The following is a 25,127-nucleotide window of genomic DNA, read 5'->3' on the forward strand; positions in this document are numbered from 1 at the left end:
CGGTGCCGTCCCGAACCGACTTGTACAACTTCTCAAACACGGGCTTGTTGGCGGCCTCAAAAATAGGCGCCCAGTCGAGCGCGCCGCGGCGAGCGGTGGTCGAGCAGGCGTTGTACATGTAGTCCATGCCGTACTGGCCGATGAGGGGGAAGAGGGACTGGGTCGCCTCCTCGACCGTCTCGTTGAAGGCTTCGGACGGGCTGTGGCCGTTCTCGCGGAGGACCTTGTACTGGGCGAGGAACATGCCCTCTGTCGAGCGGAAACGTCGGCGGAGGAGGAGGCGAAGGCGGAGGCGAACGGGCGAGAGGAGGAGGCGGAGGTCGAAGGCGAGGGCAACGGGCGAAAGACAGCGGCGAGCGAGGGAACATGCACAACGCAAACATCAGCCACCACTCAAAGGTGCAGGCAGAGAGACTTTGCGCGCACGGATGCCACCCATCAAGACACCACGCTCTCCGTAAAGGTCCGAGTAGACCTCCTTCTCAAAGGTCGTCTCGTAGGCGTAACCCGTTCCGACGGCAACCGCAAGGGCGCGAGCCTTCTCCATCGCCTTGCCGGTGACGTCCTGCCAGACGGCGATCGAGGCGTTGATGCCGCGGCCCTCCTTGAAGAGCGTGCGGACGGTGCGGCCGGAACCCTTGGGCGCGCAGAGGATGACGTCGACGTTCGAGGGGGCCTCGACGCCCGTGTCCTTCGAGTAGACGAGCGAGAAGCCGTGCGAGAAGTAGAGCGTCTTGCCCTCGGTCTGCGCGGCGACGTCAAAGTCAGCCGGGAGGTTCCTGGTGGGAAGGGGAAAAGGCCCGCGCGCGACATGACACGCACGATGAGAGGCTTGATGTCCTTCCACGTCTGAGACTGGGCAGCATCACTGAGCAAGTTCATGATGATGCTGCCCTTCTTGATAGCCTCATCAATCGGGAACAGGTTCTTGCCAGGGACCTGCGCGCCACGTCCCCACTCATCAGCCACACCGACACTCACTCGGAGAGCGCGCGCCACGCACCCATCCGTCCTCCTGGGCCTGCTTCCACGACTCTCCGCCCTCACGGACACCAACGATCACGTTCAATCCGTTGTCGCGGGCGTTGAGGCCCTGTCCGTGTCCCTGCGAGCCGTAGCCGATGAGGGCGAGCGTGTCGTTCTTGAAGTACTCCTGGAGCTTTGGGAGGGGCCAGTCTGCGAGTCGAGAGCGAGGAGGAGGGAAGAGTCAGCTCGGGCTTCTTGAGCGAGTTCCGGTGGGTTGGTCGGGAGCTCGTCGACGTCCGCAGTAGTATGAGAACCCTGTAGGGCCCACACGCAAGCCAGCCGCCGAGTGATACGCCCGCGGCTGAACACGGATAGCCCAGTCTCCCCCGCTCCCTCCTCGGCGCCCTCAACGCCCGATCCAGCCGCTCGATGCACGCAGCGATACCTCCAAGCGTTCAAGCATCCCTCAGGCCATCGAGGGAGCCTATCAGCGCATGTCAAGTGGGCGTCCCAAAAATTTCCCCCCGTCGTCGACGCGATTGACTCCCCGGTGTGCGAGTGAGAGACTGACCGGCGCGCTCGTAGACGGTCTCCTTGGTTCCAGCAAAGTCGAGAGTCTTGACACCGCGGGTGGCCTGTCTCTCGGATCGTCAGCGCGCTTGCATCTCGGGTGGGTGCGAGTTGACGGACCTTGGGTGCGGCGGGGAGGGCGCGGCGGGCTGCGACGAGCGAGTAGGCGCGCGCGGCCTTGGGTGCAGCCTGGCGGGCGGCGAGGTTGATAGCACGAGCAGCAGAGCGGGCAGACATGGCTTAGAGGGAGAGTGAGGACGAGAGGGAAGAAGGAGGAGCACGAGCGAGGCGAGCGCCGGGTGCCGAGAACCCGCTGCAATCTCCGGATCACCTCCTTCGACTCTTTCTTGTTGTAATCTGTCACTCTCACTTGACTCGCACTCTCTGGCTCACTGGGGAAGTCCGCCTCGACCGCACTCGCTCGCTCACTCTCCGCCCTCTATCCCCGGACTCGCTCGCTCATCCCGCCCAACTGCTCGAACGGGCTGCGAGTGCACGTCGATAAGAGTGTCTGTTGCACAGCACAGCAAATACGCAGTCGAGATTATAGAAGACCGGACGAGTCGAGGAGAACGAAGGGAAGGCGCTTTCGAAACGAGCGAGCGAGGACACGACCCGCGCATCCTAGTCGTCAAAGCTGAGGAACGAAGCCGACATCGCCATCGACTCGGCGTGCTGCGGCTGGGGTTGCGGGTGCTGGAGAGGCGGGAACGTGGGTTGGGTTGCGGTGGGAGGCGCACCTGTCGAGATAGAGGTTGAGGGTGAGGCGTACGGGTCGAACCAGGACTGTCGAAGCGACAGTGTCGAGTTCGTTAGCGCGCTTGACCTGTGAAAGAGCGAACCGAACCGGACGCACCTCCTGCTGCACTCTCATCCCGCTCATCCCCTCCCCTCCTCCCGCATAGCTCGACCGCGCCGACGACGCCGACAGCGACGAGACGCGGCTATCGATGCTCCGCAAGCTTCGCTGGTCCGCCGAGTCGTCCGAGTCGAGAGGAGGTTTCGGCAGTCCTGCGAGGCGGGCGTTTGCGCGGCTACCATCGCGCCACCAGCTCGTTAGTATGGAGCAAAACGGGGACGAAGAGTGGAAGAAAGGGAGCGAACGCACATTCTCGACTCGACAGTCTGCGCATCCAGCTGCACCTGACACAACCTCTTCAACGGATCGACTCTCAACACCTGCGCACGGGCTTTACACCCCGTCACATGTTGACGAATCACACTCGGTCGCTTGCCTTCGAAGCGGAAGGTGCACCCTTCGACGCAGGTTTGGCCACGGAGCCATTCGTTGACTCGGTGCTTGGTGTCGGAGGGGAGGACGTCGAGGTCGTCGACTGTGACTTTGCAGTCTGCGCGCCACTGAATCGTCAGCTCGAATCCGTCACTCTGAGAGGAGAAAGCGCAACGCACAGCTCCCAGCGGGAAAGACGATCACCTCTCCCTCCACGACCTCCTCGCCGGGCAAGACGCGACTCAACTGCGCCCTCTCGACGCTCCAGACATACGTCTCCGTCTCCCTATTGAGCGGCCTCAACGCGCGTCTCCCCTTGCCCTTCTTGCGCAACTCGGGCGGGATAGCCGTCCCGGGTTCTTCCTCAAAGTCGAGGTAATCGTCGTCCCCGTCCCCATCCGCATACTCCGACTCACCCTCGGACCGCACCTCCGAATCCCTCCTCACGCTTCTCGGTCGCACGTGGCCCGCGAACTCGTGGAGGGACGAAGCGGACAAATGAGCCGTCTGCAACTCCCTCGGCGGCGGACGCTGGTGTGGGTAAGGCGACGAAGTTTGGCGGAGGTTGTGAGAGCGTCGACGGGCGGAGAACGAGTCTCGCTCGGAGGTTGAGCGGAAGGAGGGGGCGCGGGTGGGGCTGAGAGAGCGCAGGGAGGAGGGGCGGGAGGAGGTCGAGAGGGTGCGGTGCAGCGAGAGAGGGCGCTGGTAGGATGAAGGAGTGTAGGAGACGTAGTCTGATGGAGCGCAGAATTGCGCGGGGGGAGTAGGCAGCGGAAGAGCGGGACTGCCGTAAGGTGTCGTCGAGACGCTCGCTCTCCCGCCGGGCTGGTTGAACCCCTCGTGCTGCTGGCCGAACAGACCCGCTGTCGGCGCCGTCTGCGCAAGATCGTAGCTCGCCGGCTCGGTCGTCAAGCCCGAGACGAGCGCAGGCTGGACATAGGGATGAGGCGGGTCGGGCGGAGGGGCGAAGGAGAACTCGTGGAGGCCATCGCCGAGGCTGGTAATAGCCGTCGAGGGACGTGGAGCCGCTTGGAGGCCAGGAGCTGAAGCGAGGCGGGCTGAGAGGAGCGTGCGGTCAGGTCATTGATCGGAAGAGGGAGGGAAGGGAGCGGGCGCACCTCGCAGATAGGCGGCGGTCTGGGCGACGATGTGTTCGGGGTGTAGGGTCGACGTCGTGTTTGCTTGAGGACAGACGGGGTAAGTTACTTCAGCGAGCGAGAGCGAGACGGCGGCACTCACGGTCGAGAAGGAGATCGACGAGCTCCTGCCATCCGACCTCAACCCTCCCCGCAAGTCCCGCGTCGACGACGAACCCTTCTCCCGTACAGCTCGGCACTAACTTTGTCGCGAGCGTCCCCTCGAGCGACGGCCGACCGTGCGCGCTCGTGTTGGGCGAGTCCTGCGGCGTCCAGGTCGAGAAGGCAGACGAGGCGAACGAGTTGACGCTCGATGCGGTCGAGCAGGCTCGGGATCGTGGTGCGCCGTAGGACATCGAATTAGTCGAGTCGAATGCAGGGTAGGAAGCTGGCCCGCTGTCGAAGGGCGAGTCGGCGGGGAGCAAGGCTGCAGGTGGGTCGGCGTCCATCGCTGAGTTCGGTCGTCCGGAGCTAGGAAAGAGGCCGAGCGTCACAGAAGAGCACGGGCGGTTGGTCTAAAAGTCGTTCGTTCGTGAGGCGGTGAGGGTTGGGAAAGGAGTTCGGGGCGAGAGCAGGTTGGCGAGAGGGCGGGAGAATCGAGAGCGGACCAGCGCAGGGCGGAGCAGGGCAATCAGAGCGATCCAGCGCTCGATGCTCAGTTCAATTCAGGCGTGCGAGGGGAGCGAGAGCGAGGAAACCCATCTTGTATCCGAGGGGAGAGGGCTTCGCGAGCGCATCAACCCCGGGCAGCGCGCCGAGAGGAGTCTCGTTGCGGTCGGCGTGCATGACAGGAGACTCGAGCGTCAGAGGCCAGAGCGGGACGAGCACGGAGAGCTGCGCGGGAGCGGAAGAGGAGGCGAGCTGAATACAAACTCGGTTGTATTGAACTGATTACATTTTTCACCAATACAAACGAGACACAGTCAGGGGGAAGCTTGCGCGATGAGACAGGTCGGCAACCTGAGGGACTTCGCCGTTTTCGCGGGCCCCGCTCGTCGTCGCTCTCCCTCCGTCGCCTCACTCGCTCGCAGGACTAGCAGACCATGGCATCCACGTCGAATCAGCCTGACAAGGCGCAGGAGAAGAAGCACGTCATCCTCCCGCTGTCGAGGGCAGCGCCAGACCAGGTCTTGAACCTCCGCCTCATCCTCCACTTCCTCGCGCTCGTACTCCCGCAGATCTGTGAGTGGCACGCCTTGCTCGGCGTCAGAAAGACGCTGACTATACACCCGCGCAGTCATCGTCCTCCCGGCACGCATCTTCGTCACACATGTCCTCCTCCGCTGGCGCTCGCCCATCGTCCGCGTTATCGGCCGTCCCGCCCTCGCAGACTACGTCTCCAAGCTCGCCCAGTTCATCCTCAGTCGATGCCACACCGCCCAGGTTCGCATCGTCTTTGACCGCGTCCGATCATACAAGCTCGTTCAGTCGGGCCCATACTTCAAAGGCTGCCGCGACTGGGTCACAAAGGTCGAGGTCAACGGGACTGCGGGACGTTGGATTGCGCTCCCGGGAACGAGGCGCGAGGAGGACGATGTCGTGCTCTTCTTCGTGCACGGCGGCGGCTTTGTGTGCGTTTCGAGTCTTCTCATCCGCACGCCGCGTCCCTAACCCTGTCTCTCGAGCAGCGTCGACACTGGCTCAAACGCCCAAGACATCCTCTTGCACGTCACCAAGACGCTCAACCTCAAGAAACACACCCAAGCATCGGTTTTCTGCCTCGACTACCGTGAGTTCTCGAGATTCTCTCCGCAGAAGTCGTGTGCTCACCCTCAGCTATCGCAGGCCTCGCTCCCGAGTACAAGTACCCGTCGCAGCTCATCGAGACGCTCGCGGGCTACCACTACCTCGTCAACACGCTCGGCATCAGCGAGGACAAGATCGTCATCGCAGGCGACTCGGCAGGCGGCAACATCGCGACCGCCTTCCTCCTTCACCTCGCTCGCCCCAACCCAGAAATCTACGTCCCGGAAGAACTCGGTCCTACGCCCAAGCGCCCAGCCGGCGCACTCCTCATCTCGCCCTTCATCAACCTCGCCTCTCGCTCGGCCTCGTCCTTCGCCAACCCGGACTATGACTTCATCGACCTGGGCGGTGGATTTCGCGCAGCATGCGACTACGTCGGCGTCTACCCTCCGCCGGGCTTCCGTTTCCCTATGCCGAGCTACCATCCCCGCTGGCACTTCGAGTTCCCGCACCCGCACCCTCCGACGGATGGAAGGGACTTGCACACGCAGTGGGGATGGGCGCACTGCGAGGGGATTGAGAAGTTCAACTCGCCTTATGTCAACCCGATTGTCTGCCAGGATGCGGACTGGTGGAAGGAGGCGTGTCCGGGAGACGGCAAGACCGTCGTTACGTGGGGTGCGTTCGCCCGGCTGTCCTCCCTTCTCTTGCACTTCGAGCTGACGATGCCGCTGGCAGGCGGCAAGGAGATCTTCGCGGACGACGACGAGGCGTTCTTCAAGCAGCTTGAGAAGGTTCGTCCCTTCCCTCCCTCCCTTCCTGCTGAGCGTGGGCTATAGGTGCTTAGCAGAATTGGCGAGACGGAAGTTTGACTGATGAGGTCGCCCGCTGCAGTCTGGCGTCAAGCCGGCCAAGCTTGTCAAGAAGTTCGGCGCGCACGACTGGATCTTGCATGACTGGGTGAGTTTGGCGCTGCATGCTCACATGCCGGCGTCACCTCAAAGCTCACATCTACGATACCTCGCCCGCAGAGCGTCCCGCTCGCATGGAAGACCAAGTCCAAGGGACCCGACAAGGACTTCTACTTCGGCATGAACGCCATCGTCGACCTCCTCTCCCGCATCGCCAAGGACGCCAAAGAGTCGCCTTCTGTCAAGCGCGCGAGTCTCGCCCGCTCTCCGTCGTGGGCCAGTCGACCCGACGTCAAGGCTGTCTCGCCCGAGTCCGTCAAGTCGTCTCCTTCGCGTACGGCTGGTCCGGCACTCGGTCCTGCTCCAACACCTCTCGCGAGCAAGTCCTCGGCATCAGCACCTGCGAAGCCCGCCACGGGAAACGACACCTACGCCGCGACTGCCTCGCACGACTCGCTCATCCCGCCCGACGCGCCCGTGCTCGCCTCCGGCGAAGGCGACATCCTGACGCGCTCAACACTCGGAGACAGCGGTGTTATCGTCGAGAAGGCGGGCGAAAAGGCGAAGGGGCAGGAGAAGCCCAAGCCGAAGAACAGGAGGTAAAGACGCAACTTTCGAGTAGATGGGTCTGTATGTGCTTCGATTAGGTATCTATGCATTGGCGACGTCTGTATCTCGCATGCGGTGCGCGATCGAGCGAGGCGAAGTTATCAGCGGCGTTCCCTCAGTTAAACGGCAAGAAAGCTGGCTTTTCGAGTCTCGTTTCTTCGGTCCGGCGTGGGTGCGAGGCAAGCTTCTGGATGTTGATGGCAAGCAACAATGTACGGCGAAAGAAGAAAAGAGAGCCCATGCAAGCGAGTCAAGCGTCTTCGCTCCCTCAGTCCTCCGCCTCCGCCTTGAAGTAGTCGTCGAGGACCTGCCTTCCGCCCACCATCTCGACCCCGTGCTTCGCCTTGAGATGCCTCTCGACGTCGTACACCCTCTTGAACCAGTACTTGCACGTCCCCTCGTCGTCCTCGTCGCCATCCTCCTCGAGCGCAGGCGAGGCGGGACGCGAGGGCTGGCCGAGGTCCTTGAACGGTAACTCGAGGATGGCGGGGAACGGGCAGCTGTACTTGCGAGGGACGTTGGCGAGACCGCCTTTGCTGGGCGAGCGGGAGAGGGCGGGCCTCGAGCCGGTGGCTTGCGGAGCGGAATAGTTGGCGCCGGTGAGGAGGTCGACGATGTTCTGCGAGGAGTCGGCGGAAGGGTCGGCAAGAAAAGCGGCGGGAGGGACGGGGAGACCTTCGGGGATGTCTTCGAGAGCGGGCGAGTTGGCGAGTCCGGCGAGCGACGGGGGAAGGGGGAGAGCAGGGAAGCCGGCCTACCAACGAACGGATCAGTCGCTGGATAGCGTCAGAGTGATTCGAGGGTACGTACCGCCTCGTGGAAGACCTTGCGCTTCTTCTTGCCGCCGTGGCGGAAATCCTCCCTCATTCGCTCGTCCCGCTCGCTCTCCTGCCTCGCCTCCCAGTCACTCCCCTCCTCAACCTCCTCTCCCTCCTGCTCAGGAGCAGCGACGCCTTCGAGCGCAGCACCCGCCTCGTCCACATCGCTGCTACTGCTCTTTCTCTTCTTGTTCCTCCTCCTCCGCTTCTTCTTCCCATTCTCGTCAAGCACAACCTCGCCCCTCGCCTCCTTCTCGTCACGCTCATGCAGCGAGAGGTGGTTCCTCAGACTGCGCGAGTTGGCGAAGACGCGTCCGTCGCACTCGGGGTGGTGGCAGGCCGGAGGGTGCACCGTCTTGTTGTGGCGCTGGAGGAGCGTCCAGGTGCCGAACTGGCGGGACTCGGCGGGGAGGGAAGCGCAGCTGGGGTGCATGCAGGCGTAGCGAGAGGCTGCGGGAAAGGCGCGTCAATACGGGAGGAAAGCGGAAAAGGCGCGAAGGTACGGACTGTCGTGCGTCTTCTCGTGGCTTTTGAGATGCGTCTTCTGCTTGAAGCTCTTGCCGCATCCAGGATGCTCGCACTCGAACGGCCTGATGTCGGTCGCTTCCGCCGAGTGCTCCTGCAAGACGTGCGAGCGGAGCTGGTGGTGCTTGCGGAAAGTCGAGTCGCACTCGTCGCACTACGTGACGAGAGCGAGTCAGCGACGCCGCCTAGAACAGAGCCGTTCGAACTCACCTTGTACGTCTTGCCGCCGTTGCGGTGGACGACCTCGACGTGCTTGTTGAGATGCTGATTCGTCCAGAATTTCTTCCCGCAGCCTTCCTCGGGACAAGCGCAGGGTTTCTCCGACTCGTCGAGGTGCATGCGCGAGTGAGCTTTGAGGTGCGAGTCGCGCTGGAAGTCGGCGTTGCACACTGAGCAAACGAACGGACGCTGTGACGGGTGGGGGACCGACAAAAGGTCAGCTCGTGTCCGTCGCATCACGGAGACGCTCCGCTCGCCCAGCACAGGTGGTAGCGATGCCTCTGTCACTGTACGAGCGGAAACGAGCGCAACAGAAACGCACCTCGCCCGTGTGAACCCTCTGATGCTCCTCCAGCCTCGTTGGCCTCGCGTAGCACTTGCCGCAGCCCGGCCAGGTGCACATGTACCTCCTGCAGGGTTAGACATGTCAGTACGCTCACAGTCGCCCGCGTAGGAAGCGACCAAACGCACTTGAGGCGTCCGCCAGACATCTCGGTCGTCTCTCCCGGCTGAAGCTTGAGCGACCCAAGCAGCGAACGCGGGTCTACCTCTTCCTCCTGCACCTCGAAAGCAGGCTCCTGCGCGGCCTCGTCCTCATCCTCGTAGTCCGACTGTGCGGGAGCGGTTCGCTGGAACAGGTCGGCGGGGGAGACGAACAGAGCTGCAGAGCTCGCCGCGTCGTGCGGGAAGACGTAGGACGAAGTGGAAGCGACAGCAGAAGCCATTCCGAGCACAGCAAGCCCGCCAGCGCAGCCCAGCGAGCGATGCGGGTGTCGTCGACGAAGCCAACCGCTCATCTCGCACAAGCTCAGGCTCACACCTCTCGCACACCTCGCTCTCGACCACCCGCTGGCTCACCAGTGCTCGTAAGCTGCTCACACAAGCTCGATAGAACTGGCACACGGAGCGAAACAGGCGCGGGAGGATGCGATGCGGGTGCTTGCGGTCGACGCCGATGGGAATCTTGCCGAGCAGCTCGCGCGGCGTGCGACAGGGTGACAAGGTAGCGCGGGTGTCTGGAGGGCTGCTGGGACTGCTACACAGCGTACGAGACCATACCGAATGGTTCCCGTGCTGACGCCACCGACTTGTGCAACAGTCTCGCTTCCTCACCCTCGTCTGAACCTCGTCTCGCTCGACAAACGACTGAAGGCTTGCCATGGCTGCTCCCGTAGCGCACACCCCCAACAGCGACGACATCCTCGGCTCGCACCGCTTCGTCCAGCCCGGCGCATCCACCTCGTCCCCCTACTCCGCCGCCGCGCCTACCGCCTCGTCCATCCTCTCCGGCGCAACCCTCGACCCCGCAGCTCTCCACCCCCTCGCTGGCGTCGTCGACAACAAGGACCTGGACTACCTCCTCCTCGAAGATGACAAGCTGAGTGCGGTTGCTGGAGGAAAGACCGTCTTGCCCAGTCGAGGATGGGGAGACGAGTTGTGCTACGGAACAGGGTCCACCTACCTTGCTGGTTGGTTCATATCTAGGTATTCTCAAGGGATATGTAGGCTCACGGATTTCACGCCCGCAGGTCTTGGTCTCGGCGGCGCATGGGGTTTCTGGGAAGGCCTCCGCCGTCCTCTCGCCGCTCCTCGTGCCACCCCCTCCGTCGCCCCCGCATCCGCCACCGTCGCCGCAACCGCTACCGCACCCACAGCATCAGCAGTCGGCGCGCAAGCGACTGCCTTCGCGAAGGAGGCCGCGCAGCAGGTTACGGAGTCGGCGAAGCAGGCGGCTGGTGCGGCGGGTCAGGCGGCGCAGAGGGTTTCGGCGAGGCTGAGGTGGAACAACATTCTCAACCAGGTCACAAGGCGAGGAACGTCGATGGGCAACTCGGCGGGTGTTTTGGGTGCGTCCGCAGCTCGTCCAGTCGTTTCTATCGCTACGTCTTACTGATGTCTCGTCGCTGCGCACAGCTCTGATCTACAACGGCATCAACTCGACTATTGACGTCTACCGCGGCCATGTCCACGATGTCTACGGCTCAATGACCGCCGCCGCTCTCACTGGCCTCATCTGGCGCTCTACGGGTGCGTTCTGGCCTTCTCGCTCTCTCTCCCGCAACGTACTGACGTGATTCGTCGCCTTTTCACAGCCGGCATCAAGCCCATGGTCATCACCTCAGGTCTCTTGACGGCAGGCGCCGCCGGTTGGTCGTGGGTCAAGGTCCAGCTCTTGTGAGGAGGCGGACGGGAGCAGCGCGTCGTGCGCGTGTACTAGCAGGTCAAAACAGGCAGTTGGACGGAACGGAACGGCAGGTAGTGACACTTGTACTCCTCTTGTGAGCCCCTTGACATTAGAAGCTCCTCTCTCCTCGCATGCGTTTCCGTCGCCGCTCCGAGTTCTGTGAGAGCGCTGGCGACGTCGGCCTCGCGATCTACAGAAGCTCCCGCGCGAGCGCAATGAAGCCAGATTGCGGCAGCGGCGACAGCGGCCCAACTCTCCTCGTCCGGCACGCCCTCGCCCGCGCGACTCCGCCAGCGGTGACGGGTGCGGGCGTGCGGAGTGCGGAGGAAGCAAAGTGTCTGCCCTGGGCACAGAACGGTGCGAGCGAGACAGGGCGCATGATTCCCTGATCCGGCGCAACTCGTCTTTGCCCGCTGTCCTCGCGAGTCTCTTCTCTTTCGCTAGCGCCGTTTAGACTTGATGGACGATTGACGGATCGCCCTGCTCGAACAGAAGCATGGCAGCACTAGCGTCAAAGTCGTGAGCGAGCTGCTGGTCCTCGTCCTCCTCTCCGCTCCTGCCTCCTCTCCGAACCGCTTGCCGTCCGCCGCGCCCTCGTACGGGCGGGCGTGTCTCACGGACGGACGCCGATCCGCGCATTGCGTCGCCCGACTTGCTCCTGCCTTTCCCGCGCGCACACTCGCCGTCGCCGGGCGAACCCCTGCCTGCCCGCCCTCCTCTCGTCACGCTCGACCCTGCGGGAACGCAGGAGCTTGCGCGTACCCTGCCAGAGGAGTGCACCCCTCCTAATTGCCTCGCAAAGGCCGAACGAACAGCAGGGGCGCGAGGGAGGATGACGCTGGGAGGGACCTTCCGTCGTGAGGCACCCTGCCAGGGCCGTGTTCTTCTGCGTTTAGAGCCGTTACTTGGCCTGCCATGCTTTACGGAGCGAGAAATGAGGCGCAGCAATCGACTGTGCGTGCCTGCCGTTCGTGCCGGAGGGTGACCTCGAAATCTCGTCCCGAGGTCCTGCGATGCGTCGTCTCCGCCCGCCCTGCTAATGCCGACCCTGCCTTTGCTCCGCCGCTTTCCTCCTTCCTGCCACTCGTCCGCACGCAACCTGCTGCAGCGCGAGAATCGAAACCCTTGCGAAGCTGCCGTCTGAGCGGACTCTGCGCGTCCTCTTGCCGTGTCTCGACCCTCCTGCGCCGCCTGCCGAGGGATAATCGACACACACAAGTGGCTCGCCTGTCCGCCGCTCCTCTCTGAGCCCGCGAAGGAGGCAGGAGCGCGTACGCAAGGTCAGTTCGGACTTCGAGGCTCCTCTTTGAGCGGGTGCGTTCTTTTCCCGCCTCCTGACGCTCAGGCAATGCAGGGTCCCCGCGCTGACACTCCTTTGCCATTCATCCTGATCGTGCACCGCTTCTTAGCAGCCCACCGGCGACCGATCTGTCCAAAACAGCCGCGCCTCTTCCCTTCTCCCTTTGCTCTCTTTCGTCGCTTCCTCCGCCGCCCTCATGTCGCGCCGTCCTCCCGAAGGCGACGAGGACCCCTCCTCGACGTCTTCAAGACGCCAAACACGCCGCAGCTCGCGCTCTGGCGCGTCTATCTCGGCGGCAGAACCTACCTCCTCTCTCTCGACCGCTCGCACCGGACTTACACAGCCGCATCCGCCGCTTATCTCCTCCAACGACCCCGTCGCCTCTTCTTCGTCGTCGTCGCTCGGCGTCGGTGCCGGCCGCGCACCGAGAGAAGCGACTGCTCGACGGGCATCGAGGAGGGCGTCGCTCGACCCGTACCCGACTGGTCTTGGCGAGTCGCCAGAAGCGGCGAGGGGTACGAGGCGGGCGTCGAGAGCGACAACAGGGGATCAAGAACGTCATGGGCGTGTCGAAGAAGAGCAGGAAGACGTGGGAATGCAGGCAGGAGAGGGCGAAGGACGACGAGCGCCGACGGACACTGCGACAGCTGGTCGACCAAGGTGCGCGGTTGCTCTCGTTCTCTCGCTCCAGTACACATGCACTGACCACTCTCGTTGCAGAACGTACGAGCTCGTCATCATGCAGCAACCTCGAGTCGGAGCTGAAGCGGGCATGGGCAGGAGCACAGTCGGTCGGGTGCGTCTCGTCGCCTCTGTCCTTCGCTCCCGCTCCACACTGATGCATCTGGTCGCCCGCAGCTACCCTTGGTACCCGCGCCCATCGTCGAGGTCATCGTGCGCGACGAGCGAGGGCGACGAACGTGAGTCTTCTTCGACTTTATTCGAGGAGTATTCAGCGCCTGACAGCCCATGCATTCCAGCGACGTCGACTTGCCCTACCTGCTATGCACGGCTCGACTAATGCTAGAGGACGGCCTGACCCGCGCCGAGGTCGCCCAACTCGCTGAGGTGCCGAACGGCGAGGACGCAGAGACGTTCAGCACGCTGGTCGGCTCGCCCTCTGCCAGTCCACGACGCGTCGAAGACCTAGAAGGTCGTCAACGGAACGTCTTTGTCTTCGAGGATCTCGCCGTGAGGGTTGGCGGGACGTACCGGCTTGAGTTCCGCCTGGAGGAAATGTGAGTTTGGACCCGTCGCTTCCCGCTGCTCTCACACGAGCCCTGATCTCGTACAGTCCCAGGCGTCTACCGACTGTCCGACAGCTCGCCAGCACCGTCTCGCAACTCTTCGACGTCGTCGAATGGGCTGACTACCCTGGCATCCCTCCATCCGGTCCGTCCCTTCGTTCCTTGATATTGGCTCAAGCTGACCTCGTCAATCCCGCAGAGGTCGTAACGCAGCTATCAATGCACCTGCACCAGCAAGGCGTCCCAATGTACATCCCGCCGCTCATCCTTCCTCAACCTGACCTCCCCCCTCCGCCCGCCGGCTCGAACCCCTTCCCTCCCGAAGACCCTCGCTCAGGCCGTCCTCATACCGCCTCGAACGGCGATACCCCGCCTCCCGCCAATTCCCCGAGCCCTTGATCCCGCCTACCCTTTCGCCCGCGCCTCGCCTCGAGCCGCCAACAGCCTGTATCCAGCCTGTGTTGTTTCTATCCCCTTGTGATTACGTGATATCCCTTCTCTCCACCTCGCAATCAGCAGACGTAGCTTCCCTGATCTCGCAGTCGTGTCGTTCCTTCGCAATCGCAGCCTCTGCAGCCTCTGCAGCCTCTCGCAACTCTCGCAGGTCATCAGCGCTCATGAGACGATCACGTTAGTCGTAGGCCATACAGGCGCTGTGTGGCGCCAGCTCGAGCTGGGAGAGACTGAGGCTTCCTGCTCTCGCTCGTCCAGGAGATCGGAAAGAAGCTTGCGCAAAGTAGGCTACAAGACCGCATTGCCCAACTGCGCCATCTCCCTCTTCCTGTCGCCCGCATCAGTAGTCGTGATACTCGCCGCAGGAGGCGCATGGCACGTAACGGGGATACCACCCCAAGTCAGTCTTGCCGGCGAGCGCCGCTTTACACGGCGCCATGGCACTGTCCGAAACTGGGACAACTCCGAGATGCGCGTACTTGAGAGACTTGAAGGCGAGGAGTGCGTGAGTGACGGCGTCGATTGGGAAGAGGGCGGAAGTCGCGTCGTCTTTGATCCAGACGGAGTACATAAAGTCGAGATGTGCAAGTTTCGGCGAATGCTCGGCGAAGAGACAGAGGCGTTGAAGCGAAAGCGCGGCGAAACCTCGGAGTTGAAGGTGCTCGAGATTGGGAAGGAGGGTGTAAAAGTCGTGGGGCACGACGAGTGCTGCTCCTCCCGTGCCGTAGCTGTCGCGGCAGTAAGCGTAGTAGGGGAAAGGCGAGCGCCGCATTCGTAGCTTGGTGAGTTGCGGCGCATGGCGGACCATTTCGAGAAGGCGATCCTGCGAGTACGCTCCTACAACGGACAAGTCGACTTCCCGCAGGAACGTCGAGTCCACCGGGAGGTACTGGAGGACATGCGTCAACGACAGATTTCCGCCCTCAATCGAAAGCTTCTGCAGCTTCAGCGGGAGTCGCGGTTTGACATTCGTGCCGGCAACGATGTCGACGCGATGTAGGTCGAGCGTGAGGTCAGACAGCTTGGGTGCAGTCAAAAGACTGGTCAACGCGCGCGGAGGCAGGGCGTCGGAAGCCGAGCTATTGCGAGGGCGCAACGAAAGACTCGTCATGTCGGAGGATGCGAGCGTCCGGAACAGCTTTGGAAGCTGGAGGGCAGACTCGAATGCGACGGAGATCGTCTGCGCGCTCCCGCATGCCACAATCATGCCGAGCAGCCACGAGAACGCCTTTGTCTGTCCGCGCTGGTGGAAGGAGCGGGAGTCGATGAAATCCTCGACAACCGTGAGCGCCATGTAGACATCGGCCAGACTTGCGAGGTCCCTTACGAGGCCGCCCAGGTAATTGTTATCGGCTTGAAGAGACTCGACGAGGCTTACGGCGCGCTGAGCGCGATTGGAAGCTCCGCGACGGAGACTGGGAAGCGGTTGCTTGTAAAGACGGCGGCGGGCGACTGGCAGGAACGAGCGGGAGACGAGGCAGAGGTCGCTGAGTGGCTTGTGCGCTGTGTAGGAGAACATCAGTGAAGGTCAAGGGGCGACATGCCGAGACGCACCTTGGGTGAAGGGCAGCGGGTCCAGGTAGTCGAAAATGAGCTCGAGGACGTCTTGCGGCAGCGTCGCGGCCATCTGCGAGCGTGTGCACCGGTCAGCATGTCGCGCGATGCCTTCGAGGGGGAAGGAGAGAGGGGAGGTCGTCGAGGCGGGGAGAGGGTGCGAAGGCCTGGGGAAGCTCGGACGCACTTCGAAGCTTGTTCCGGCGATCAGAAGAAGCAGCACGAGCGAGCAGAGCGAGAACAGCCGAGAGCAAGTGAGCGGTTCGTGGTCAAGAGGCGCGATGAGGGCGAGCGGGTCGATGTCGACGAGCGAGCTTGAGCGAGCAACCTCTCGCAGGACTTGCTGCCATTCTTTGCCAGCTCTCAGGGATCCGAGCTACTCCATAGCCTCGAGCGAGACAATCATGTGCGATGTGGACACCAGCTTGCGCTTCTCGAGTATACCGGGAGACGGCAGAAGAAGCGAGTCATCCGCGTGGCATCCTTTTGTACATCTCCTCCGCCCTTGAGACCGATCAAGCATCCTCCCCGAGCACCACGCTCCAGCGTCAGAAATGACGGCGACCGCAGTTTGGGCAGACGTCGTCGGCGAATTCGAACGCAAGCTTGGCGCGCATCTTCTTGAACGCCTTCTCGATCGGCTTGACGAGGGTGTTGCTGTAACCGAAGGGAATCGTCCCGATGTGTGCGTACTTGAGGCGCTTGAAAGTCGGGAAGACTTCAGCCAGATCGTTCGTCGGGAAGACTGCCGAGGCGCCTTCGTCGCGAAGCCAAACACAATCTTCAGTGGAAAGGTGTCGGATACGGGGAGAGTGTTTGGCGAGAAGTTGCAGGCGCCAGACAGACAAGGCTGCGAGACCACCGAGTTCGAGGCGGACGATGTTGGGCAGCAGCGCGAAGAATTTGGTCGGAAGGCGCGAACCTTCGACGTCTGTAGCGTATTGCCAAAGGAGATGATTATCCGGGTCGAAGGACGATGACTTGAGGGACAATTTGACGAGCTGCGGCGCGAGCATGACGAGTTTGAGGAGGTCGGGCTCGGAAGCGGCGCAGTATCGCAAGGCGAGATCCGTCAGGCGCGAAGTGTCGATCGGGAAGAACGAGTGAAGCGACAAGAGCGATGCCTCGGGGTCGACGATTGACAATTTCTGCAAATTGAGTGCCACTTGCGGATCTTGCTTTGACAGCGGCTCTCCTCCAGCCCAGTGCCGGTGATCTCGAGGGCAGAGATCTGTGTCAGGATCTGCAAGTTGTTGAGGAGCACGGCTGCGCGGATAGCGTCTCGTCCACTGCTCGAGTCGACGAGCCGGATGCGGCGAAGGTCCGGCAATGAGGTCGACACGATGCGGACGAGCTTTTTCAGCTCGGATTCGGCACTGTACGTCGCAGTCACCTCACGACAGTTCGGGCACGACGAGAAGATGAATAGCTGCCAGGAGAACGCCTTCGAGAACCCACGGAACTGGAGCGACGTCGGGCCGAGGGTTTCTTCCGCCAAGCCGAGCCTTTCGCAGGCAGTGTCTGCGCCTGAGAGACTGGTGACGAGTTTGCCGAGATATCGCTGGTTCGCACGCAGCGTTTCCGCCAGTTGGAACAAGGCCTTGGGGGCGAGGTGCCTGCCGAACAGTGGCTTGCGGTATAGGAAGCGCCTGCCGACATGGCAGAAGACACGCGAGACGAGACACAAACGATGAAAGCTCTGTCGCGCTGCGAGGGCGCTCGAAAGAGGTTAGCATTTACACTTACAGCTGTGGAGGAGCGAAGGGCAACGAACCGGCTTCACGCTTCGACAGCTTCTTTCCACCGCGGCCGATCTGATGAGGGTCCTGCTCGACGTAGCGGAAGACGATCTCGAGCACGTCCTGCGGGAGCGTCGCGGCCATCTGTAGGCGAGAAACCGTCAGCGCAAGTTCTCGAGGTTCGGGAGACATAACTCGACTTGGACGAGTGGGACGCACCTCGCAGCGTGATTCGGCGATCAGAAGAAGGTTCAGACGCAAGCACAGCCAGAACAAGCGAGAGCAAGCACAGCGAGCGAGCGGTTCGAGGACAAGAGAGGAGGGCAAGGTCAGACCGCGACCACATCCCGTCGACAGCTCGAAACGATGGCAGCGGACTCGCAGTCTGATGGTACGCCTGCCCCTGAGGCTCCCAAGGTGCGTCGCGGTCCTTCCCTGCCTGTGGACGAAGCGACGTCGCGTTCACGTCTCGCGAGTTGACCGATGAGCAATTTCGCTGACAACGCCTCCGATGGGCTCGTTTGTTACGTGCAGCCCATCATCAAGAGTGCAGACATGGCTCAGGAGGTGCGTGGGACCGTCACGCTTGATGATGGCGTTGTGGGAGACTTCTCTCTCGGCTCGCTCACCCTGTTCCCCTCACCGCAGATGCAGGATGCGGCTATCAAGGTAGCGACGGACGCCATGCAGGTCGCTGATGCGGAGGAGAAAGACGTGCGTTTCGCTTGGCCCTTTCGATCAACCCTGTCCTCCGCAGCTCTCCCTCCTCGCGCCTTAATTCCGTTGGCTCGCGGGTGTTTTCTCTGTTGCCGACACACACTTTGTTTCCCACAGATTGCAGCGTACATCAAGCGGGAGTTCGACCGGCGGTATGGCCCGACCTGGCACGTCGTTGTCGGAAAGAGTGCGTCCAGCTTGCTCTGTCTGCCGTTTCTGCAGTTAGCCTCCGCTCGACAGCTGATAAAACATTGACACTGCTTTCTCCGGCGCACGCAGACTACGGCAGCTACTGCACGCATGGTGAGCCGCGGTCTCGCTGATCGCAGGAAAGCTTCATTCGTTTCGCTAATTCGCGTTATCCGCCTCGCAGAGACCGGCCACTTCCTCTACTGGTACATGGGCAACATCGCCATTGTGAGCCAGGCTTCTACCATTGCTGATAAAGCTCTTCACTAACTCGCCTTGCAACAGCTTCTCTTCAAGGCCGGCTAAGCGTCCGACTTGCGCCGCTTGCTACGCTACGAGGCATCTTCGCGTCCAGATTCGGACCTCAAGCGCCCCGCTCCGCCTGCCTCTTCGACTTTCACGACCACTTCACCCTCTTTCCCTTCGATACCCTCTGCCCGCCGCCGTTTTCGTGCGGACTCCCTCCTCCGCCAGCCTTCGTTCGTTCACTCTGTTAGCTCAGCACAACCTCTACCTGCATTCGCATCAATCTCAGTCGTTCCGTCAGCCCTGCGTGCCGTCCCTTCCCTGCACCGGCCGCTTGGAGCAGCGGCAACAGCTGGTTCTGCTTCCCTGGCTCACTAGATAGCCTCGATAGCGTCTGAGAAAGATCTCGAGTACTGCAAGCATAGCCTTTGCTTGTTGTGCGCGACTTGGACCTCCTCGAATTGACTCTCTGCCTCAACCACACGCTCTCGCCCTTCCTCATAGCTGCTGCACGATGGCTGGTGTGATCGGAAAGGCTCAAGAGCAGGTTGCTCAGGCCCTCGAGGCCGCGACTGCTGCGGTTTCGCTCGGTGCGCCCGCAGGCAAGTCCCGCTTTCTCTCATCTCTCGAGGAGGACAAGGGGCGACACCGCTCGCTCGCGGCACCTGGCAGGCTGGCTGATTGACTCGTTGTGCCTTCTAACAGACGCTGTGTACGTCGACGAGGCTACCGGAGACGACAAGGACGGAGACGGCTCGCAGGCGAAGCCGTTCAAGACGGTCGCTGGCGCCTACATCGCTCGCACAAGCGACGCGATCAACGTGCATGTTCGCCAGGCGCCTGCCGAGGGACAGACTGAGGGCTCCTGGGCGGCAGCGACCGCGTCGGCAAAGAAGAAGGCAGCGAAGCTCCTCCAGACCCACAAGAACAAGCTCGCGAAGCAGGAGGAGTTGCGCAAGCGTGAGGAGGCCGAGGGCGAGGCTCGCAGGGCTGCAGAGGCGAAGAAGCTCGAGGAGGCAAAGGCGATCGTTCTCGAGGAGCCCACGACCGAGGCAACGAGGATCAAGATCCGCCAGGCGACTGAGCAGCGCGGCAAGCGGGTTCGCGTGTTTGGATGGGTCCATCGGTTGCGGCAGCAGGGCGGTATGACCTTTGTCATCCTCCGTGACGGCAGCGGCTACCTCCAGTGTGTGTTGTCGGGTCGCTTGGTGCGTTTCCAGCGTTTCTTTTCCCCGTTCTTGCGCTAACTCGGTACCGCTACAGTCGCAAACCTACGACGCTCTCACTCTCACCCTCGAGTCGACTATCCAAATCACCGGTGTCATCAACCAGCTCCCGGAGGGCAAGACGGCGCCCGAGAACCACGAATTGACGGCCGACTGGTTCGCCGTCGTCGGCAAGGCTCCCGGCGGTGACGACGCCTTCCTCAACCAGGTCAACGAGGTGAGTATGCAGTTTTTTTGCGGTGAGACGCAAGGCTGACGACGCTTTCTGCAGGACGCCGACCCTTCCCAGCTCGCCGACGCTCGTCACCTCGTCATCCGCGGCGAGAACGCCTCCGCTATCCTCAAAGTCCGCGCCGCCCTCCTCCAGTCCTTCCGCCAGTCCTACGCCAACCTCGGTCTCCTCGAGGTCACCCCTCCCTGCATGGTCCAGACGCAAGTCGAGGGCGGTGCGACACTCTTCGCGTTCGACTACTATGGCGAGCAGGCGTACCTCACGCAGAGCTCGCAGCTGTACCTCGAGACCTGCCTGCCCTCGCTCGGCGACGTCTTCTGCGTCCAGGAGTCTTTCCGTGCCGAGAAGAGTCACACCCGTCGCCACCTTTCCGAGTACACTCACGTCGAGGCCGAGCTCGCCTTCCTCACCTTCAACGACTTGCTTGATCACATCGAGGAGCTGGTGCGGCAGCCGTCCATCCAGACACGCATCAAAGCGGATCGCTGACAGACGCCTCTTCACAGATCTGCCAAACCATCGACCGCGTCCTCGCCGACCCCAAGATCAAGGAGCTGATCGACTTCCTCTGGGCCGGGAAGGGCAAGTTCGAGCCTCCCTCGCGACCCTTCATGCGCATGGACTACCGCGACGCCATCAAGTGGCTCAACGATCACAACATCACTCGCCCGGACGACAACGGCGTTGAGGGCCCGCACGTCGTCGGTGACGACATTGCCGAGGCTGCTGAGCGCAAGATGACCGACACCATCGGCCGGCCCATCTTCCTGATCAACTTCCCCAAGGACATCGTGCGCTCCCTACCGCTGTTCGTCCGATCCCCTTGGGTTGACCTCTCCCCCTCGCACAGAAATCCTTCTACATGAGCCGCGTTCCCGGCGACGAGGAGTACACCGAGTCGGTCGACCTCTTGATGCCGAACGTTGGCGAGATTGTCGGCGGCTCGATGCGTATTAGCGACCTCGACGAGCTCCTCGCAGCGTACAAGCGCGAGGGCATCGACCCTGAGCCCTAGTGCGTACTCGCTTGCCCTCGAATGTGGACAGACAAGCTAACGGGTCTCTCTCCGCAGTTACTGGTTCACCGACCAGCGCAAGTACGGCACCTCGCCGCACGGCGGATACGGTCTCGGCCTCGAGCGTCTCCTTGCCTGGCTGCTCAACCGGTACACCGTCCGCGAGTGCTCGCTCTACCCTCGGTGCATTCCGATGACTACCTCACCTCGACGTCTTGCTGACCTCTTCTTTCGCAGGTGGACCGGCCGCTGCACGCCCTGATCTCGCTTCCCTTCTTAGACTTGGCCGTGTGGGTGCTGTAGAGGCGCAGCAATGTCATTCCTGTCGCATCCTGAGGGAGAACTTGCGGAGTAGCGTCGTTCTGGCTGGTCTCGCCGCACTCCGAGATATTGCGGCCCTCATTGCGCCTCGAGTTCGTCGTGCTGCATCTCGCGGACAGCCCTTGTCAGCTTTCCACACCCCGTCCGCGGTCGGCTTCGACGTTGTCCTCCTTCTCTTCGCTCGCCCACCTCGCTTGGGCCCGCGCTGTCGTCGAGAGCACCCGATAGGCTTGTTTCTGCGTTACGCAACTTGCTCTCCCAGCCCGTTCCCGCCACGATGACCTGTGAGTCCCCTCTCCTCCGACTCCTCCCCACTTGCGTCGAACTGGCTGACCTCGCCCCGCACGCAGTTTCCGTGGCTCTGCTCTGCGTGTCCGACACCGCTGCTGCCGTGCCCTCGTCCGACCGCTCCCTCCCGCTCCTGCACGACATCCTCACTTCGCAGCCGAACGATGCCTACCGAGTCGTTGCGCAAGGCATCGTGCCCGACGAGACGGCCGAGATCGTCGAGAACGTCAGGACATGGGTGCACATGGGCGTCGACCTGATCTTGACGTCTGGCGGGACTGGCATGGGAACTCGCGACCGCACTCCAGAGGTTCGCTCCCTCTTTTCAGCCGCTCCCGCTTCCGTTCTCCTTCTGATAAGTGTCGCTTTACAGGCCATCGCACCTTTGATCGACAAGCCCGCCCCAGGCCTCGTCGTCGCAATGCTCACTTCCTCCCTCGCCATTACCCCTCTTGCCGCCCTCTCTCGCCCCGTCGCTGGAATCGCCCATTCGCCTTCAGGCGACGGGACCGGCTCCATCATTGTCACTCTCCCGGGCAGTCCAAAGGCAGCCAAGGAGAACCTCGAGTGCCTGCTCAAGGTTCTGCCGCATGCGCTGGAATTGGCGGGAGGCGCAAGAAGCCGGACGACCGCGGTTCACGAGCGGTTGCAGAGGGGAGAGGACGGCATGAAGGGTATCCAGGAGGCTGTCGTACAGCACAAGCACCGACACGAGGCGCCCGAACCGGCCGCTCACTCGCATGCGCACCCTCACACCCACTCGCATCACGGCCACTCGCACGAGCACGGCCACCACGGCCACCATGCTCCTCGTCCTCGGACACTCGTGTCTCAAGATCCGTCCTCAGCGAGTGCGTTGCGCCCTTTCTGGAACGCCGCTCCTCCGCCTGACACTCCCTCGCGCAGTCGCATCTCGGCAACGCAAATCACCGTGGCCGCTGATCTCCGTTCGCGACGCCCTCTCGCTCATCTTCCAGCACACGCCCATCTCCCCTGTCCAGACGCTCACGGTCGAGCCGTCTCTCGTCGGCCACGTCCTCGCAGACGACGTCTTCTCCAGCATCAACGTTCCCAATTTGCCGTCGACGAACATCGACGGGTACGCTTGCGCTGCGGCATTGTCCCCGCCAGGCGTCTACAAGGTCGTGACCAGCTTCCCTACCTCGCCGCTACCCGAAGGCACCGTCTACCGGATCAACACCGGCGCGCCCGTCCCGCCCGGTCTCGACGCCTGCATCATGGTCGAAGACACGGAGGTCGTCTCGCGCGACGAATCTGGCGAGGAGAAGGAAGTCAGGTTCCTTGCGCAGGTCGAGAAGGGTGAGAACGTGCGGCGGGAAGGCAGCGATGTCAAGACGGGCGAGAAAGTGCTGAGCAAGGGAGATGTTATCAGCAGCGTTGGCGGAGAGCTGGGAACGCTTGCGTTTGTCTGCAAGCGATCGGTGCGTACCTTCGCCTGAGCACCGTCAGCATCTTGCTGAGCTCATTTCCCGCAGGCTCAAGTTCATCGCCGCCCGACGGTCGCCGTTCTCTCGACCGGCAACGAACTGCGAGACCTGCAGGACACCTCGACGCCTTCCTCGACGTCCGCCGGGTCCGCCAACTTTCACGGCATCCCCGACTCGAACCGCATCTCGCTCATCTCGGTCCTCGAGAACCTGCACTACAACGTCGTCAATCTCGGTATTTGCGGCGACACGATGGAGGAGACGAAGGCTAAGCTGAAGCGTGGAGCGGAGCAGGCGGATGTGATTGTCACGACTGGAGGGACGAGCATGGGTGTCGGAGATTTGCTCAAGCCGTGCATCGAGCGCGAGCTGGGCGGGACTGTGCACTTTGGCAGGGTCGCCATGAAGCCTGGGTGGGTCCACAATGCCCGTTCTGGCCGTCCACTTCGCTAACGCCTCTCCGTCTCGCAGCAAACCCACAACTTTCGCAACCCTCCCTGCGCACCCGATGGCGCCGTCTCGCGACCCGACTCTCGTCTTCGCCCTTCCCGGCAACCCCGCTTCAGCACTCGTCACCTTCTTCCTCTTCGTCCTGCCTTCGTTGCGCAAGATGGAAGGACGGAGGGAGGACGAGTGGGAACTGCCTCGCATTCCCGTCACGGTGCGTTCGCTGCCTCTTCCTTTGCCCGGCTTGTACTGACCGCCCCTCGTCTGTAGCTCACCTCTACCGTCCCGCTCGACCCACGTCCCGAATACCACCGCGTCCAAATCCGCCCTACCTCCTCCGGCCTCAAAGCCTTCTCGACCGGTGGCCAGCGATCGAGTCGGACTGTCAGTCTTGCCGGCGCCAACGGGCTGTTGGAGTTGCCGGCGAGCAAGGAGGGCGATGTGGAGAGGAAGGAGGGAGAGGTGGTGCAGTGCGTGCTGATTGGGGAATTGGGACCGGCGGCGTGAGCAGGTGTAGCAGTAAGCGCGGGAAATGCACAGTTACTCTCTGCGAAAGACGGTCGAGAGAAACTGAAAGACGCGAAACTTTGTCGACAAAGTCTGAACCGCACATCGCGTACTCGCCGTGAAGGCAGGACAAGCGAGCATGCAGGAGGCGCAAGCGTCGAGAGCCTTTCAGAGCGGTGTGTCGCTGCGATCTTGCGCACGAGAGAAGAAAGAGAAATCTCCGTTGCGGCGTGCAGCAAAAGACCTTTTCGGATCCGCTCAAACCCGACAGTCGCCCGCTGACAGACATCCTGATAGCCTACTTCTGACACACTCCCTGCTCGTGACACGACGAAGGGGACTCAACAAACTGTCCTGCGAGGCGAGACCGATGAGCTCGAGCTGGATGAGAGGCAGAGAAGCGTTTGAGCGTACCTCTCAACCGCATCACGCAACTCCCGCCCACGGAACGCTTAGTGGTGGTGGTCGTGCGAGTCCTCCGCTCCCTGGTAGTCGACCTGGTACGCGCAGCCGCACTCGGGGCAGCGGACGGGCTTCGAGTCGGGGACGACCATGTGGACGGTGCTGCAAGATAGAACGCGCGTCAGGGCGGAGTTGGAGAAGATGAAGAGGGAGTAGACGAACTCGTGGCTGTCAGCAGGGATACCAGTGCCTGCGAGAATCGCGACCAGCGTCTCAGCAAATGTTCAAGCAGGCGGGGCCATCTCTCGCCCTCCGCTGCATCGCTCGCAGAAACCATCAGCGACACTCACAGCCAACAATGCGCTCGTGGTCCTGTAGCGCGAATCCAAACGCAAGTCAGCCTCGGTCAACCTCCTCCCGAACAGCAATCCGAACGCACAAGGGAGAAGACCATGACGGGCTCCTTGAGGGTGCCGTAGCGGGACGCGTCGAGAGGCTCCATCGAGAAGGCCTCCTCGCCCTGCAGCTTGTGGAGGAGCTCGAAGCGCTCGAGACCGGTCGCCTGCTGCAAGTCGGTCGGGACCTCGCCAGCCTTTCCGCCCTCGCCTGTGTACGCATGCGTGAATGTCAGCTCACACAAGCAGGCGTTCCCAGCGTTTCCCGCGAGTCGAAGTCCAGCGGGTTGTCGCGAAGGTGAGGGAGAGCCGAGCAGGCGACGGGCGACGCACCCTGGATGATGGGCTCGTGGTGCTCGCTGAGGCGGATGGCCGAGGTGAGGAAGGAGCGGGCGACGGGCGCCTGGACGCGCGGGAGGGCACGGGGTGCGACGGTGCGGAGAGCGGTGCGGAACATGGCTGAGGCTGGTTTGCGACGGTCACGACGAGACGAGGGGAGTCGCGGTGGGTGCAAGCGAGTCAGTTAGAGTCTGCGAGTCTGTCGA

At 62.4% G+C, this 25,127-nt stretch overlaps 12 protein-coding genes across 12 annotated transcripts; 6 read left to right on the top strand and 6 right to left on the bottom strand.

Annotated features, from left to right (window-relative positions):
• RHTO_04566 (ketol-acid reductoisomerase) lies at positions 1 to 1,773 on the bottom strand (the record flags this gene model as incomplete). The annotated part of the gene is made up of 6 exons (XM_016418231.1): positions 1 to 249; positions 427 to 745; positions 823 to 939; positions 1,004 to 1,176; positions 1,538 to 1,601; positions 1,657 to 1,773. Coding segments are annotated over 6 exons (1,039 nt in total), but the record flags the coding sequence as incomplete, so codon positions are not given.
• Positions 1,774 to 2,160: 387 nt separating this feature from the next.
• On the bottom strand, positions 2,161 to 4,352 carry RHTO_04567 (uncharacterized protein; the record flags this gene model as incomplete). Its single annotated transcript, XM_016418232.1, has 6 exons — positions 2,161 to 2,322; positions 2,393 to 2,570; positions 2,645 to 2,885; positions 2,947 to 3,825; positions 3,886 to 3,948; positions 4,007 to 4,352. The coding sequence occupies 6 exons, from the start codon at positions 4,350 to 4,352 to the stop codon at positions 2,161 to 2,163; spliced, it is 1,869 nt and encodes a 622-aa protein (XP_016275508.1).
• A 594-nt stretch (positions 4,353 to 4,946) lies between these two features.
• On the top strand, positions 4,947 to 7,103 carry RHTO_04568 (lipase esterase protein; the record flags this gene model as incomplete). Its single annotated transcript, XM_016418233.1, has 7 exons — positions 4,947 to 5,085; positions 5,141 to 5,474; positions 5,532 to 5,632; positions 5,689 to 6,267; positions 6,328 to 6,383; positions 6,484 to 6,549; positions 6,621 to 7,103. The coding sequence occupies 7 exons, from the start codon at positions 4,947 to 4,949 to the stop codon at positions 7,101 to 7,103; spliced, it is 1,758 nt and encodes a 585-aa protein (XP_016275509.1).
• A 274-nt stretch (positions 7,104 to 7,377) lies between these two features.
• Positions 7,378 to 9,396, bottom strand: RHTO_04569 (zinc finger, C2H2-type domain containing protein; the record flags this gene model as incomplete). Its single annotated transcript, XM_016418234.1, has 6 exons — positions 7,378 to 7,863; positions 7,920 to 8,377; positions 8,435 to 8,606; positions 8,663 to 8,860; positions 8,994 to 9,081; positions 9,143 to 9,396. 6 exons carry the CDS (start codon positions 9,394 to 9,396, stop codon positions 7,378 to 7,380), a joined length of 1,656 nt encoding a protein of 551 aa, XP_016275510.1.
• Positions 9,397 to 9,830: 434 nt separating this feature from the next.
• Positions 9,831 to 10,850, top strand: RHTO_04570 (mitochondrial import inner membrane translocase subunit TIM23; the record flags this gene model as incomplete). The annotated part of the gene is made up of 4 exons (XM_016418235.1): positions 9,831 to 10,140; positions 10,201 to 10,518; positions 10,586 to 10,699; positions 10,765 to 10,850. 4 exons carry the CDS (start codon positions 9,831 to 9,833, stop codon positions 10,848 to 10,850), a joined length of 828 nt encoding a protein of 275 aa, XP_016275511.1.
• A 1,502-nt stretch (positions 10,851 to 12,352) lies between these two features.
• RHTO_04571 (Velvet factor family protein) lies at positions 12,353 to 13,802 on the top strand (the record flags this gene model as incomplete). Its single annotated transcript, XM_016418236.1, has 6 exons — positions 12,353 to 12,816; positions 12,877 to 12,952; positions 13,015 to 13,076; positions 13,137 to 13,394; positions 13,457 to 13,548; positions 13,603 to 13,802. The coding sequence occupies 6 exons, from the start codon at positions 12,353 to 12,355 to the stop codon at positions 13,800 to 13,802; spliced, it is 1,152 nt and encodes a 383-aa protein (XP_016275512.1).
• Positions 13,803 to 14,196: 394 nt separating this feature from the next.
• On the bottom strand, positions 14,197 to 15,483 carry RHTO_04572 (uncharacterized protein; the record flags this gene model as incomplete). Its single annotated transcript, XM_016418237.1, has 2 exons — positions 14,197 to 15,359; positions 15,411 to 15,483. 2 exons carry the CDS (start codon positions 15,481 to 15,483, stop codon positions 14,197 to 14,199), a joined length of 1,236 nt encoding a protein of 411 aa, XP_016275513.1.
• A 475-nt stretch (positions 15,484 to 15,958) lies between these two features.
• Positions 15,959 to 17,293, bottom strand: RHTO_04573 (uncharacterized protein; the record flags this gene model as incomplete). Its single annotated transcript, XM_016418238.1, has 3 exons — positions 15,959 to 16,558; positions 16,675 to 17,117; positions 17,185 to 17,293. The coding sequence occupies 3 exons, from the start codon at positions 17,291 to 17,293 to the stop codon at positions 15,959 to 15,961; spliced, it is 1,152 nt and encodes a 383-aa protein (XP_016275514.1).
• A 222-nt stretch (positions 17,294 to 17,515) lies between these two features.
• On the top strand, positions 17,516 to 18,361 carry RHTO_04574 (dynein light chain LC8-type; the record flags this gene model as incomplete). Its single annotated transcript, XM_016418239.1, has 7 exons — positions 17,516 to 17,566; positions 17,684 to 17,716; positions 17,798 to 17,863; positions 17,984 to 18,053; positions 18,146 to 18,169; positions 18,240 to 18,283; positions 18,341 to 18,361. 7 exons carry the CDS (start codon positions 17,516 to 17,518, stop codon positions 18,359 to 18,361), a joined length of 309 nt encoding a protein of 102 aa, XP_016275515.1.
• Positions 18,362 to 18,815: 454 nt separating this feature from the next.
• Positions 18,816 to 21,036, top strand: RHTO_04575 (asparaginyl-trna synthetase; the record flags this gene model as incomplete). Its single annotated transcript, XM_016418240.1, has 7 exons — positions 18,816 to 18,903; positions 19,007 to 19,509; positions 19,565 to 19,744; positions 19,799 to 20,203; positions 20,266 to 20,550; positions 20,610 to 20,773; positions 20,832 to 21,036. The coding sequence occupies 7 exons, from the start codon at positions 18,816 to 18,818 to the stop codon at positions 21,034 to 21,036; spliced, it is 1,830 nt and encodes a 609-aa protein (XP_016275516.1).
• Positions 21,037 to 21,372: 336 nt separating this feature from the next.
• On the top strand, positions 21,373 to 23,785 carry RHTO_04576 (molybdopterin biosynthesis protein MoeA; the record flags this gene model as incomplete). The annotated part of the gene is made up of 7 exons (XM_016418241.1): positions 21,373 to 21,379; positions 21,446 to 21,693; positions 21,757 to 22,234; positions 22,290 to 22,825; positions 22,880 to 23,244; positions 23,303 to 23,492; positions 23,549 to 23,785. 7 exons carry the CDS (start codon positions 21,373 to 21,375, stop codon positions 23,783 to 23,785), a joined length of 2,061 nt encoding a protein of 686 aa, XP_016275517.1.
• A 452-nt stretch (positions 23,786 to 24,237) lies between these two features.
• On the bottom strand, positions 24,238 to 25,039 carry RHTO_04577 (cytochrome c oxidase, subunit Vb; the record flags this gene model as incomplete). Its single annotated transcript, XM_016418242.1, has 5 exons — positions 24,238 to 24,349; positions 24,410 to 24,437; positions 24,538 to 24,559; positions 24,627 to 24,793; positions 24,916 to 25,039. The coding sequence occupies 5 exons, from the start codon at positions 25,037 to 25,039 to the stop codon at positions 24,238 to 24,240; spliced, it is 453 nt and encodes a 150-aa protein (XP_016275518.1).
• Between the last annotated feature and the right edge of the window lie 88 nt (positions 25,040 to 25,127).

The sequence above is a fragment of the Rhodotorula toruloides genome (assembly GCF_000320785.1).
Source record: "Rhodotorula toruloides NP11 unplaced genomic scaffold Scaffold3, whole genome shotgun sequence".
NCBI classification, from domain to species: Eukaryota; Fungi; Basidiomycota; class Microbotryomycetes; order Sporidiobolales; family Sporidiobolaceae; genus Rhodotorula; species Rhodotorula toruloides.